Raw genomic sequence first — 14,793 nt, 5'->3', positions numbered from 1 at the left:
ACGAAGACAGCAAACTATGCCAGGATAGTCACATATAAGGAATGAGATAAATAAGAGTAAGGGGCGACAGGCTTAGAGTATTGGGCGAAGTAAACAGAGGCAGAGAGAAACTAGACAAAGGTGGAGTGAAGCTAGAGCTTGTGATTGGTTACTTTTGCTGTAGCGCGTAGCCTATGGGATGAAAGGGGAGGACCAAGACACGCAGCTGAACAGTATAAATCAGAATGTAACCCTCAGATCAGGGTGCTTACTTGTTAGGCACCCGTTCTTGCAAGTACGTATCAAATAAAATTCGCTGCTTCAGAATTTGACTAGGACTGAAATTTATTAATATGTGAGTTTTGTTTCTCAAAATAACAATCATCAATTGTTGCAAAAATTCATCACTGAGGTTCTTTAGGATATCTATCTTCACCTAGTCTGGCCTACACAGTACTCCAGACCAACAGCAATGTGGTTGACTCTTATCTGCTCTCTGAAATGGCCTGGTAAATTCAAAGACAGTTAGGCGTGGACAATAACACCCACATCACATGAAATAATGCATTTAAAGAAGGAATATGTTTCAAGTCCCTGATTTTTCAATTACTGCCCTAAATTATGACAAGTCTGTCCTACTGATTGGACAAATCAGAAGTGACAGCACAATGGTATGCAGACTGGAGGGAAAGAGGGCAGGAGGGAAAGCACTAAAGATCAAGCTGGCTCAGTTCCGAACGAGATTTCTGTCAATCTATGCCAAAAAAAAAAGTGAAAGACCTACTTGGCATTTCCCTCAGAATTTATCTGTCCCAAGTACATCTGCCCATGATAACATTACTAGAATTGACTATCTCAGTCCTTGTAGTGATAAAATCCCATCTTCACACTAAGGATACAGCCCTGCTAAAAAGGCCAGATTCTTAACAGATTCAAATCTGGGCATCCATGACTCATCATGGGCTTTTGGCAGCAACCATAATCTTAACCTTATTTCCCTGCATATCCTACATTTCACTATTACCTTCAAGCCAAGAGACCAAGGGTAAAAAATTAGGTCTGCAGATGCTGGAGATCACAGCTGAAAATGTGTTGCTGGTTAAAGCACAGCAGGTTAGGCAGCATCCAAGGAACAGGAAATTCGACGTTTCGGGCATAAGCCCTTCATCATTCCTGATGAAGGGCTTATGCCCGAAACGTCGAATTTCCTGTTCCTTGGATGCTGCCTAACCTGCTGTGCTTTAACCAGCAACACATTTTCAGCAAGCCAAGAGACCAATCCTAGTTCAATGAGAAGTACAGGACAGCTTGCCAGGGCCAATACAAGGCATACCAAAAATGAGGCCCCAAACAAGCAGTGAACCTACCGAGAAGGACTGCGTGCATATCAACTAGTGGGAAGCATTGTATGAAACACACTATAACTGGATCAGATCAAAGCTCTGCACTCCTAAAACATCATGTTGTGAATGCTGGTGAACCATTAAACTAACTACAGGAGAGGTTCCACAGACACCCCCACCCTCAAGAATAGAGAAGCCCAGGATGGCAGCTCAAAGGAAAAGGGTTACACATTCACAAAACAGTTTGGCCAAATGTGCCAAGTGGATGATCTACTTCAACTTCACTGTGAAGTACCCTGCATTATAAAAGCCAGTTAGCACTGGCTCAATATGTATGAAGTAATGGCTATAGGCAGTAGAGAGAGAATTCACAGAAAGTTCATTAGTCTGATCCTTGATATGGGGGGATTGTCTCATGAACAAGTTGGGACTCTATTTCCTGTAGTTCAGTGATCTCACTGAAAAATATAGGATTCTTAAGGAAAATACATTATAAATACCGAGAAGATATTTTCCCTCATTGGACCGTAGGCATTGTCTCTGACTCAATTTGAGGTTGAGGTAAGGTTTCTTCTCCCAGAGGGCTGTGTGTTTAGGGAACTCCTTTCAACTTAAAGTTTTTATTCACAGGATAATAGCGTTGCTGGCTAGATCAGCGTTTATTGTCCACCCCTCAGTTAAAAGTCAACTCTATTGAAACTACATTGCTGTGGGTCTGGAGTCACATATAGGCCAGACCAGGGAAGGATGGTAGTTTCCCACCCTGAAGAACACCAATGAATCCCATGGGTTTTTCTGACAATCGACATTATTAGACTCTTAATTCCAGACTTTTATTAAAGTTCCACTATCTGCCATGGTGGGATTCAAACACGGATCCCCAGAACATTACTTAGCTCTCTGGATTAACAGTATAGTGATAATACCACCAGACCTCTGCCTCCCCACAGCTGAGTGCAGAATTCTTGCATATCTAAGGCTGAGACAGATTCTTGATCAGTAGGAGATCAAGGGTTTTGGATAAAGGGCAGGAAAGTGGACATGAGGAATCTCAGACCAGGCATGAGGGGCTGAATGGCCTAATCTTGTTTCTATTTCTTATGGTCTCAAAGAGTAAAGACTTCATATTCTCCTCACTCCCTTGGTTTGCCAGGGTTGGTTTCTCCCTCTCTTTGAATCTTTCCTTTTTACTGGGATACATTTTTGCTGAGAACCATGAATTACCTTTGTAAATGTACGCCACTGCTTGCCTGCTTACTTTCCTGCTAATCTAACTAAAACTTTAACTAACTCTATTCTCATTTCACTGCAATTCTCTTTGTTTAAGTTAATCAGTTCAAGTTCTACATGCTTCAGAGATTTGTCATAACATCTCTGAACAGCTTGATTAAAAAATAACTACCCTGAAGAACTCCACAGAGGGCTTTTGTGACATGGTGGAAGCATCCCTGTCTGAGTCAGGAAGCCCAGTTTTAAATCCCATCTGCTCTAGCAGTGTATAATAACATCTCTGAATAGGATGATATTTAAAAATAATCTAGAAGTAATCAGGTTCCCAACTTCCCTAAACAAACTCAATGTAAGTGGAAATCCTGAGGAGTAAGTTGGATTGCAGTTTGTAATTTAAGACTTCTGTCAGAAATCTGTTGACAGTTTGGAATTATGAAATTCAACGGCAAAATCCATTCCAGACAGAATGAGGCCTAATACTCTAAACAGTTCGTTAAGATTTGAAACAATTTCCTAATGGGAATGGAAACAAGCTTTGGAAATTGCATTTGAAGAGGGACAGGTAGGATGCAAATTGAGAAGTGAGATGGCAGGCCGAAGGCTCAGAACAATTGGAGTCCAATGTATTTTGATGCAAATACTTGGCTCATTTCTGTGATATAAAGACATTTTAATAGGATCCTAATGCTCATGGATACATTTATATCAGACAATATCGGTGGGTCTGGGTGGGATGCTCTTTGGAGAGGTGGTTTGGGCTGAACGGCCTGTTTCCACATTGTAGGGATTCATTAAATAATAAGATAATAAGAGGCTATACAAGATAATGAGAGGCATAGGTAGAGTCGATAGCCAGAGACTATTTCCCAGGGCAGAAATGACTAACATGAGGGGTCATAGTTTTAAGCTGGTTGGAGGAAAGTATAGAGGGGATGTTAGAGGCGGGTTCTTTACACAGAGTTGAGAGAGCATGGAATGAGTTGCCAGCAGCAGTTGTGGAAGCAAGGTCATTGGGGATATTTAAGAGACTACTGGACATGCATATGGTCTCAGAAATTTGAGGGTGCACACGAGGATCAGTGGTCGGTACAACATCGTGGGCTGAAGGGCCTGTTCTGTGCTGTACTGTTCTATGTTCTAATATCAAAACCTCTGGAGCAGATCAAAGAGAGCACTTGTACCTCACTTAACTGAGGCAAATATTATTTCAAATACAGAGATGTCATTATTGGAACTGAAGTCTCATTCCATTCGGTATTTACAACTGCTTTGGCCCTGTAGTCTAAGTATTAAAATGTTCACTGGATGATCTTAAAACTAAGCTAGGAAGGAAAGTTCCTAACCAAATCTAGCTCATCACCTGATGCTGGTTACATATATCAAAATGAAACCTCACTATGACCCACTGTCATTCACTGGAGAAATCACACAATTTATTCGCAGAGCATAGAAAAGAACAGTTGAGTGCAAATGTTCAGCAGTTAGCTACCTTTGAATACAGTAGGGATCCTTGCACTATAAGGAGATATTGTGGAAAAGAAATGTACAGTCAACATTTAACCAGGACTGCAAGGCTTCTGTTCTACTTATGACCAGATTAGTTACTCATTAAAGTACTCTTGCTTTTTCTGGCCTTCCTAAACAGACTTTAGAAGCAACATGCATTGGTAACCAGCACATTAGTATTAATACTATTAGGAAAAGTGCAATTTGAAGGAATTAAATGTGAATTTTGTGCAAGGAAACACTCGTATATCCAGGTGAGGCAAGAGGCAGAAACTATTAGGGGCCAGGTAGCATGCAGCCAGGTTATCACTAATTGATCAGAATATAGACCACTTGTTTTCATATTTGCCATGGCAGATAAATGCTCTAAAATATTCATAGTTTGAGAAAGAAAAACGTTGCTGTAGAATTTAAAAAACTTTTAGACAGGTACATAAATAGGATAGAGTTACAGGGATAAGGGCCAAATGCAGGAAAATTGTACTAGTTTAGTTTTGAAACCTTGCCGGCATGGACTAATTGGACTGAAAGTCTGTTTCCATGCTGTATGATTCTATGATTAGCGAGTTTTGAAAAGATTTGTACCTCAGGTTGAGGTTCCGGAAGTAAGTTTGCTTGCTGAGTTGGAAGGTTCTTTTTCAGACATCTGAAAATGAACCTCCCAGCTCAACAAGCAAACTTACATCCAGAACTCTCTGATTCTCGATATAAATGCAAAATGTGTATTTGACTGAAAACAAAAACTAAAGCAAGATTAAGATAAAAGTATACCTTGGATACTGTATAATCACTGCTTCCTTGTGATTTTAGCCCCTGTTTTAACTGTGTCTCCAGATTTGCGATTTCTTGTTGGAACTCGTCTCTCTCATGTTCACGCTCAGCAGCTTGTTCCTGAGTGAAAAAAGATACAAATATTTCTGGTATTCTGCTGCTAAATATATATATTATTCAGTTTTCACATTATAATTTCCCATTCTTCACTTTATGGTCTCCTGATTTTATACTTTTAAGTAAAGCTGTGGAAGCATTTGTTTTTAGTGACGGTGCTTCCTGATGTTGCCTTGGCTTGGCTCTCATGCTCTCCTTTCAATAATATACAATGAAGGCCAGGACGGAAAGATGTTGCAATGATTGATGAAGAAGTAGAAGGTATGTTAATAGGTGACGATTCGGATTTTGTTGACTTCTATATGGTAGATGTATTGGTAATTAAAGTTTTTGGCTTTGAAAGATTGATCGAGACTAGTATGCTGAAAAACAACAAAATGTAGCTCTCTGTAAAACCATATCTGTAGATTCTTCTGTATAATCAGTTGGTTTTTCAATCCAAATTTCTCTATAAAGTGGGTCTAAAACCTGGTATGAAGAGAAACATCAATATGATCTGGGTAGGAGGCATAAATAGGAAATTTGCAGGCGGTACAACAATTGGCCATATTTTTTGTAATGAGAGAGAAAGCTGTGGATGGCATGAAAATATAGACTGGGCAGGTTGGAACAAAAGTGCCCATCTGAATTTGCTCAGTGAAAATGATGTATTCGAGAAGGTCAAACAAACAATAATTCATAAGATACTAAGAACTGAAGAGGAAAGAAAGGAGCTCGAGCCACACACCTGCAGGGAGCAGGACATGGTGGTTCAGGCTAATGTATAGAGTATTTCTCTTTTACTTGATAGAATATCGGAACAGGGAAGTTTCATAGAATTCCGAGTGTAGAAACACACCATTTGGCCCAACAAGTCCACAACGACCCTCCAAAGTGAAACCACCCAGACTCATTCCCCTCCCCTATTAGACTGCATTTCCTGTCACTAATGCACCTAACCTACACATCCCTGAATGCTATGAGCAACTTAGCATGGCCAGTTCATCTACGTTGCACATCTTTGGACTGTGGGAGCACCCAGGGGAAACCCACGCAGACACGGGAAGAATGTGCAAACTCCACACAGAAAGCTGCCCGAGGCTGAAATCGAACCTGAGTGTTACATAGATTACTTTTGCATTGCACCATTTACAGAAGCACTCTGAATGTGGAAAATGGAAGCACATTTTCAAAATCTGAAAATGACATTAAATTGGGAGGCACAATTAATACAAAGGAAAATTGTGAGTAAATAAAAGCAATATTAATAAACTCTGATTATGGAAACCTTATCAAAGGAACTTGAAGGTAGAACAGTAGGAAGAGGTCATTTCTATAAAAGGATTTAAAACTTGGGAAATAACAAAGCGATAGGGAAGCGAAAGGAAGCAGAAAAGGTTAACAAGGTCATAACAAATACAGTTAAAGTTGGAGTTAATTTCTAAAACAGAAACAAAACTTTTCTGCTTTATGTTAAACTTGCACAGAACTTTGTTTTAATAGCAAATATGTAATTCTTTGCTTAGATGTGGTCCCCATTTGTTTTTTTTTAAGATTAGATTAGATTAGATTACTTACAGTGTGGAAACAGGTCCTTCGGCCCAACAAGTCCACACCGACCCTCCGAAGCGCACCACCCAGACCCATTCCCCTACATTTTACCCCTACACCTAACACTACGGGCAATTTAGCATGGCCAATTCACCTAACCTGCACATGTTTGGACTATGGGAGGAAATCGGAGCACCCGGAGGAAACCCACGCAGACACGGGGAGAATGTGCAAAATCCACACAGTCAGTCAGTCGCCTGAGGTGGGAATTGAACCCTGGTCTCTGGCGCTGTGAGGCAGCAGTGCTAACCACTGTGCCACCGTGCTGCCCACAAAGATGTGTTATAAAAAAGGTATATATTGGAAAAGATGTAACAAAAAAAAAGCAGGATCTTTAATAGAATGAAGGAAGAAATTAGTGAGTGGATGCGTTGCAAATGTCAAACCAAAGAAAAGGAGAGACAGATTTTCCAGAGAAACATAACACGAGTGGGAAAAAAAGGCAACCAAAACATTTTTTAAAAATCTTCAATTTACTACCAGATAAAAAGATCAGCAGGTACTCTACTGTACCTTTCATCATCTCAGGTGAGTGCTTACAGCCAATGAAGTGTAGTCACTATCACAACCAGGAACTGCTGTAGTAGCTAATGTGTGTTCAGCAAGTTCCCACAATTATTGGGATGTCCAATGACGTAGATTGAATGATAAATATTAGTCAGATAGCCATTTATTCTCTTAAACGAATCTGAAGTTAAAATGCTGACACTGCATTAACATTGATAATATAGTTAAAAGAAAATTTACTATTAATTATCATCGCTAAATTTTTGCAGTAAATTTGATTAGCAATTAACATGAATTTTTCGACAAGATACAGTTTGTGCAAATCAACTGGAAAAGCAGGATAAATCAAGCAATAACATTTGGAGATTTGGAACTTATGACATAGAACTTCATTTCTATGAATCTGTGAACTAAATTTTCACATGAATTCTGACATGGGCTGTTAACACACAAATTAAATTGGCTGTTCACACACCATTATCTTTCCAGGAAGATCTGGCTGAGTATTTTAAATCAGTGCAAATTCACGATTTTCTTCATTGTTAACTGGAGCTGATTCAAGTGCCAGGAGAGTGAATACGAAAAAACTGGAAGCAGTCAGTGAGGTGGAGAGGTTAGTCTTCAGGTGACATTATCTATAGAAATTGGATGTTTTGCTACAGTAGATTTTATAAATGTTAGCCTGACCCCTCTCAGAACTATTTTCTACTGACAATTGTAGGTACAGTAGTTTCTTTGTATTCCTTTTTCAAAATTGGAAATGTAAATAGTCAAACTGATTTAGGAGCTGAAAGTTTTGGATGCTCAAGTCCCAGTCCAGAACCTGAACTTACAGCTTAATTGCAATACTAAGCAAGGACTGTGTTGTTACCCAGAAGTGATATATTGTGGGCAATTGGCTACAAAACTCCATCCCTAACCCTAACCTCTCCCAATACTTCCAAAATTTATGAAGTAAAAGGTCTATGGATTTGTTGGGCAAAATTATGCAACTAAAATAGATCAACAGACTATTCATTTGTGCTATGCATAGGCTGGCTTTTACAGAACAAAGATCACTCATTAAAGATATCTAACTGGCAGACGTGTTGATAGAAACCAGGGTGGAAATATCATAAGCACTAACCATGATCTTCTAGATCTTCTCAGGTATGTAATGGGCGAGTGCCAGATAAACTGACAATGGCAAATGTTACATATTAGTACAAAAAAACCACAAACGTACCAAAATACACATCTGTCAGTTTAACCTGCATGATGTTATAGTATTTGACAGAGAACCTGGGACAAAAGTAACAAACGAAGTTATTGAGCACTTCTAAAATGTAGGGGCACAAGTAGCTGTTTGACCCGTTGAGTCTGCTCTGCCATTCAATGAGATAATGGCTGATCTGATAATCCTTAACTCTACTTTCCTCTCTTTCTCTCCCAACGTCTTGATTTCTTTCTACTGGCACCAGGATGAGCTCCAGTTAGCAGTGAAGAAAATCATGAAAGTTGCACTGAGTTAAAATACATTCAGAAGTGCATCTATTTTGTTCTTGAATATATTTAACAACCCCAGCCTCTGCAGCCCTGTATGGTAAAAAAAAAATCCAGATTCATTATTCTCAAAAAAAATTATTTTACATGTCACTACTTTTACGTCATTCCCTTTGAAATAAAACATGAACATTCTATTTATCTTCCCTACTGCCCGCTGAATTCTGTTGTTAGCTTGTTGTGATTTAAGTACGAAAACTCCCCCTTATGCTGTAGTTTTCTGCAAGCTCTTTTCAAGGAGATAAAATTAGATCCTTCATTCTTCCTGCCGAGGTGCATAATTTCACATTTTCCCTCATGATACTTCACCTGCTAAGTTTTTGCCCACTGTATAACCTGTATAACTTTCTGCAGACTCAGTGTCATCCTTCCTACTTGCCTTCCCACCTATTTTTATGGCATCTGCAAAGTTGGTGACAGTACATTCTCTCCCCTTATCCAAGTCATTAGTATATGTTGTAAACAACTATGGCCACTGATCCCTGTAGCACTCCACCAGTTATAGGTGTCCAACCTAACCATGTCTCCTTATCCCAACTCTGTCTTCTACTAGTTAACTAATCCGTTATCCACACTAATAGACTACTCCAGCTCTTTGGATTCTTATCTTATGTAGCCTCAAGTGTGATACCTTATTGAGTGATCATTAGAAATCCAAATATATTAAATTCCCCTTTTTTTAATCCTGCTTGTTACCTCTTCAAAAGTATTTTAATACATTTGTCAGGTATGATTTCCCATTTATGAAGCCATCCTGACTCTCTTTCGATATACAATGTATTTCCAAATGTTCTGCTACTGCAACTTTTAAAATAGACTCTAATATTTTCCCAATGACAGGTGTCTATCGTGAACTGCATTTGCCTCCCTTTTTGGATGTGCTGCATTGACAGTTTGCCAATTATTTGAGACTTTTCCAGAATCGAAGGATTCTTGGAAGATTACTAGGAGTGCAGCCATTGTAGCTCATGTTGTTAATGTGATGTATACACACATTCCCAAAGAGTGAGAAAACACTGCCAAATAGACATGCCAAAGTTAAGCCTATGAAATTAACTTAACATTTTCACAAGATTCTGAAATTGGCTAAATAATGGGAAACAAAATAGTACTGAATGACTGATCTATGGAATACAGAAAAGTATAATGGCATCCCCTGAGTGTCATCATTAGGAATGTTGCTTTTCTTGATTTATATTAATGTTCTAGACACATAGGTCACAACTTCAAAAGGTGCACAAGACACAAATTTGCAAAAATCTGAAATGTGAGGAGAATAGTGCCAAACATCAAGAGGATAGGGGGCTGGTGGTATGGATGAATATGTGGCAGATTGAATTAAACATGAGAATTATAAAGGGATACGTTTTGGTGTGAAGAATTAGGAGAGTGAAAAATACAACTCATTGAAAGCAACACTCCAGATAACAAATGCTCAAGTGGCATTTTATAATAAAAGAGTACCAAAGCAGAAAGTTATGAACAACATTTAAAATATACTGCAGTTCAGAATTCAGTTCAGATTGGCTCCAGATATGAGGGTCTTTAGCTACATGAATAGACTGGAGAAACTGAGGTGATTATTCAAGGTTTGTGTGAAGATCTGTAACTTGGGTGCTGGTTGTCACGGTTGTGGGGTACGTTCACCGAGTTGATTTGCAGACGTTTTGTTCCCTGTCTAGGTGACATCTCAGTGCTTTGAAACCTCCTGTGAAGCGCTGCTATACTGTCTCTTCTGGAATTTATTTGGTTTTGTTTCTGCTGCTTTCGGTTGCTCATTGTAGTGGCTGGTGTACTGGGTACAGGTCAATGCGCTTGTTGATAGAGTCCATGGATGAGTGCCATACTTCCCAGAATTCTCTGGCTATCCTCTGTTTAGCTTGTCCTATGATTGCTGTGTTGTCCCAGTCGAATTTGTGGTCTCTGTCATCTGTGTGTATGGTTACTAGGGACAGCTTGTCGTGGTGTTTAGTGTCTAGCTGATAGTCATGGATGCAGATCGCTTGTCTGCCGATTTGCCATGTACAGTGTTTCATGACGAGGATTCATCACGACCTAACTCACTTGCTACTCTACCTTACACAAAAAAAAAAGTGACTTGGAACTGACAGCTAGACTTCTCCGAACATGGGATTCATGACAGCCCATAAACCTAGAAACACTCAGACAATAACTCACCAGGACAAAAAACCCAATACCCATCATGTGCAAGACTAACATAATTTACAAGATTCCATGCAAAGACAACACAAAACAGGCAGGCAACAAATAATCTACATTCACGAACATCAAGTAGCCACTAAACACCATGACCAGCTGTCCCTAGTAGCAATAGACGCAGATGACAGGGATCACAAAGTCAACAGGGACAACACAACAGCCATCAGACAAGCTAAAGAGAGGAAAGTCAGAGAATTCCGAGAAGCATGGCACTCATCCACAGACTCTACTAACAAACACATTGACCTGGAAGCAACACAACAGCCACTACAACGAGCAACATGAACCGGCAACCGGAAGCTGCAGAAATGGAACCAAATAAATTGCAGAAGACAAAGTACAGCAGCGCTTCACAGGTCGCTCCAAAGCACTGAAGATGTCACCTAGACGGTGGCCGAAATGTCTGCAAATCAACTTCTCAGCTCAGCGAACATATCCACAACCATGAGGTCATTATCCTGAGAATAGAGAAAGTTGAGCAAGATTTGATAGAAGTATGTGGTAGATTCAGAGGAGCTTTTGCATTGGAGGATACTCTGAGAATTAGAGTATTTAGTAAAAGAACTCAATTCATGTATTTCATGTATTTAGTAAAAGAACCCAAAGCAACTTGAGGATGAATTTTGTTTGCACAAAAGCGCAAGGGTATCTAGAGCGCAAATTCTACAGGGAATTGCATAAGCAGTGTAAGGGGGGGAACAGTTGCATGGCTTTGGGAAAGGGTAGGAGATGGGGTATTACTGAGTAGCCTGTATTTGTATTCTAACTATTACAATATGATGCCAGGCAAGAACATATTTTATTCTCTCTTTCATGCAAAACTGTGGGTTTTAACTTTATGTTAAATCATTGGTGCATGCTATTTTTCAATTTGTTTTTTTAACAGTTAAAATTAGTGAAAATTGGTAGGATTTGAACATGCATGAAAATTGCACTAGCCCATTATCCCAGTGTAGTCTTTTGTCCTTACATCTATAAAATGTCGATAATTCTTAAGTTGCTTTTCAAGTGCCTGAATTTGCTGCCGCAAGTCAGCAACCTCCAAATGCCATTTATCCTTCAAATCAAGGTTACGGTTTGTCTCCTCCTCGAGCTCTATTTCCATTCTCTTTGCCCTTGAGAGGAGATCAGCACGATCTTTATCTGCTTGACATTGGATGTCCAACTTCTCTTTGGATAGACGCTCTGTCTCCTCCAGTAACCCTAAACATAGCAAAGAGGGTATCAGTGAACAACAAATGATAATCTGATAGAATTATCTTAAATCATGTTCTAAATATATTTACATTGTAAATCACTCAAAATCACACACTGCCCTTGAATCTGAGTAAAGATTCATGTTACAACTTCTGATAGTTTGTTATTTCATTCATAGCAGAATAAGGATGGGATGCACTAAAAACCAATTCCCGAGAAACACAAAACATTTCCAACATCCCAACTCTTAGACTGAAAATCTTCAAATTTCCCAGATCGTACTCTGAAAAGTATCCGACAAACACCACCAAAATCAATACAGGCTACTAACAGGAAAAATCCAGTTTTGAATGGCAGCAGCCATGTGAATATGTTTTTTGTTTTTTTTTAAAATTCATATCTCTACTGCAATTGTATGGAATACGAATCAATACCACTCCTGAAAATATCTCCCAATGTATTGGCAAACCAACACGGGCCTATACTCACATAGCTGCAATCATCTAACTTCCCTGTTTATGCCTTTCTCTTTGTTCTGGTTCGCGTCTTTTCCTTTAAATCTACCATCATCAAGCATCTTGAGAGAAAAAAAAACAACTTTTAATCCAACCAACAACACTCAGTTCTACCTTACCATCATCCCTCTCCATTCCTCCACTGTCACAAAATGATTAATTCTTCATTCCACATCCAAAATGCCACGGTCTTCAGTCACCATTACAGATTCTGTTTACTAATTACTAACTCCATCCCTCTCCCTGGGAACTGCGAGGCTGCCCTGATCTTTTCACAATCTTCCTCACATTTCTGACCTATGTTGAGCATCTGGCTACATATCCACACAATCGCTAATGTCAAAAAGGTCAATCTCCAAAGATGTCTTTTATCTCCACTTCACCCCAGGTCATCTGCTGCTGAAACCTTCATCCATGGCCACGTTGCCTTTGATCGGCATCCAATACATTTCTACACTTGGAGTCATGTGATTATCCACACCTGTGTCTTGTACCAAGTCCTGTCCACACATCAACCTCCTCTTGTGACTGGCTTTGGCTCCTGGGCAGGTGCAACTTCAAACTAAATTCACAATCCTTGTAATTAACACCCTCCATGGTTTTTTTTCCAATACTATCACCATCACATACTTGTAAAGAACCTGTATTCTGGAATCTTTATCCACCCAATGTGGTGAGCATGACTGTATCTGCACCTCTGAAATTCCTTTCCTAAACCCCTCTTCCTCAGTCTCTTGATCAAAGATATTTATTAAATGTGGCCTCTCCAATTAAACATCTTTCCTAATGTTAACATTTGATACTGAGTCAGAAAGGGTATGAAACTCCTCTAAATCATTTTGAGACACTTTATTACATTTTTGAGATTTACAAAGTAAAAGAGGGGTAAAGGCAGCATTAGGTGGAAAAAAAATCACAAGTTTGGTTTTTACATTTCAGAAGGAAGACAGATGCTCTCTCTTCTTTAGATGCTGGTATTTCACTCATTACAGCAGTGTGAACGGTTCTTGCATAAGTAAATTACTTTAAAGGCCTTATATTGAAGGAACTGAATTTGGGAGGAATTTCATGGCATTACCTGTTGTACCATTGCCCATGTCTCATACTGGGAAGACTCTACCATCGGATTGTAACTACAAGGAGTCAGTTATAAGGATATCCAATTTCTTAAACAGTAAAGAACATTTTAGAAACAAAGGGGACAGAGTGGGCCAAGCCATGCAGAACACATGCAAAATGCAGGATGACTTAGAACACTGGTGAGAATGCTTCACTGCCAAATTTACAATGGAAATATGGCATCTGGCTGCACTGGATATCCGACATAACACCAATCCTGAAAATGACAAGTTCCAGGACAATGATACACATTGGAACTTATGGTCATGCTTGAACCTGGAAGACTTTTTGATTTGAATAGAAAAAAATAAAAGAAAGGAAAAGAAAATTCAAGCACCTCAAAACTGTAACAACTTACACAGACGCAGGCTAAATGAAAAATCATGGCTGAAGCTAGAAGCAGGGGAAAACAATCACTATGGGGAATTTATTCTGCTCCAAGGCATTTCTTTAGCACAAACAAACCTCAAACAAAATTTTTTTCAGAAGTCTCAATTATACAATTCGCTCACTGGGCGAGAAGCGAGTCAGAACTGTTTAAATATTTGGGACTAAATCCATTGAAATGAAACTTTGCATTCCACTTATTCAAACTGGATTTTCCAATGTGGCAATAGGATGAGATAAAAGTTGATAATTTGAAATAAAGCGCAATAAAATTCAGATAATTTTGACAGAAAGCATGCCTGAAGTTTTAAAACCATGCACAACACTTCCTAACAAACACAGATTAAAATAAAGTTGAATAATATCAAGCAAATTTTAATTACTCTGACCAGAGTAAACCAACAGTTTGCAATCAAGATGCTGAGAACATTCAAAAATCACTCTTTATGCAAATCATATAGCTTTGTTTCCAAAAAGGGACAAACCTGAATCCCCTTCGATTACTGCTTCAGTATGAAGGCCTGAGAAACAGAGGCGAGAGAACACACCCATCATAACCAAATACATCACAGATGCTGACTACTGGGCATGCTGACAAGCTGGAAGCGATGGCAATGATATCGCAGATATTCATTACTGAAACTTATCTACTCACTGGAATCTCTCAGCGAAATGAAACCAGTCTATTAATGCCCACCACTATATTTGTTGAACATCAAAACATAAAAAGGACATCACAATTTTACAACTGAATTATCTATAAATGAGGA

At 39.1% G+C, this 14,793-nt stretch overlaps 1 protein-coding gene across 4 annotated transcripts in view; it reads right to left on the bottom strand.

Annotated features, from left to right (window-relative positions):
- pcnt (pericentrin) overlaps positions 1-14,793 on the bottom strand; it is a 297,297-nt gene that overhangs the window by 108,907 nt on the left and 173,597 nt on the right. For all 4 annotated transcript variants that reach the window (XM_060827697.1, XM_060827700.1, XM_060827698.1 and 1 more), the window contains 2 exons: positions 11,776-12,008; positions 4,830-4,949 (listed from right to left, as the gene is read on the bottom strand). In XM_060827697.1, the coding sequence (XP_060683680.1) occupies positions 4,830-4,949; positions 11,776-12,008 (353 nt within the window). The remainder of the gene's footprint in view (positions 1-4,829; positions 4,950-11,775; positions 12,009-14,793) is intronic.

The sequence above is a fragment of the Hemiscyllium ocellatum genome, chromosome 7, assembly GCF_020745735.1.
Source record: "Hemiscyllium ocellatum isolate sHemOce1 chromosome 7, sHemOce1.pat.X.cur, whole genome shotgun sequence".
Lineage (NCBI taxonomy): Eukaryota > Metazoa > Chordata > Chondrichthyes > Orectolobiformes > Hemiscylliidae > Hemiscyllium > Hemiscyllium ocellatum.
Note: the sequence above shows the minus strand (reverse complement) of the source record. Positions and strands in the feature narration are given on the sequence as shown.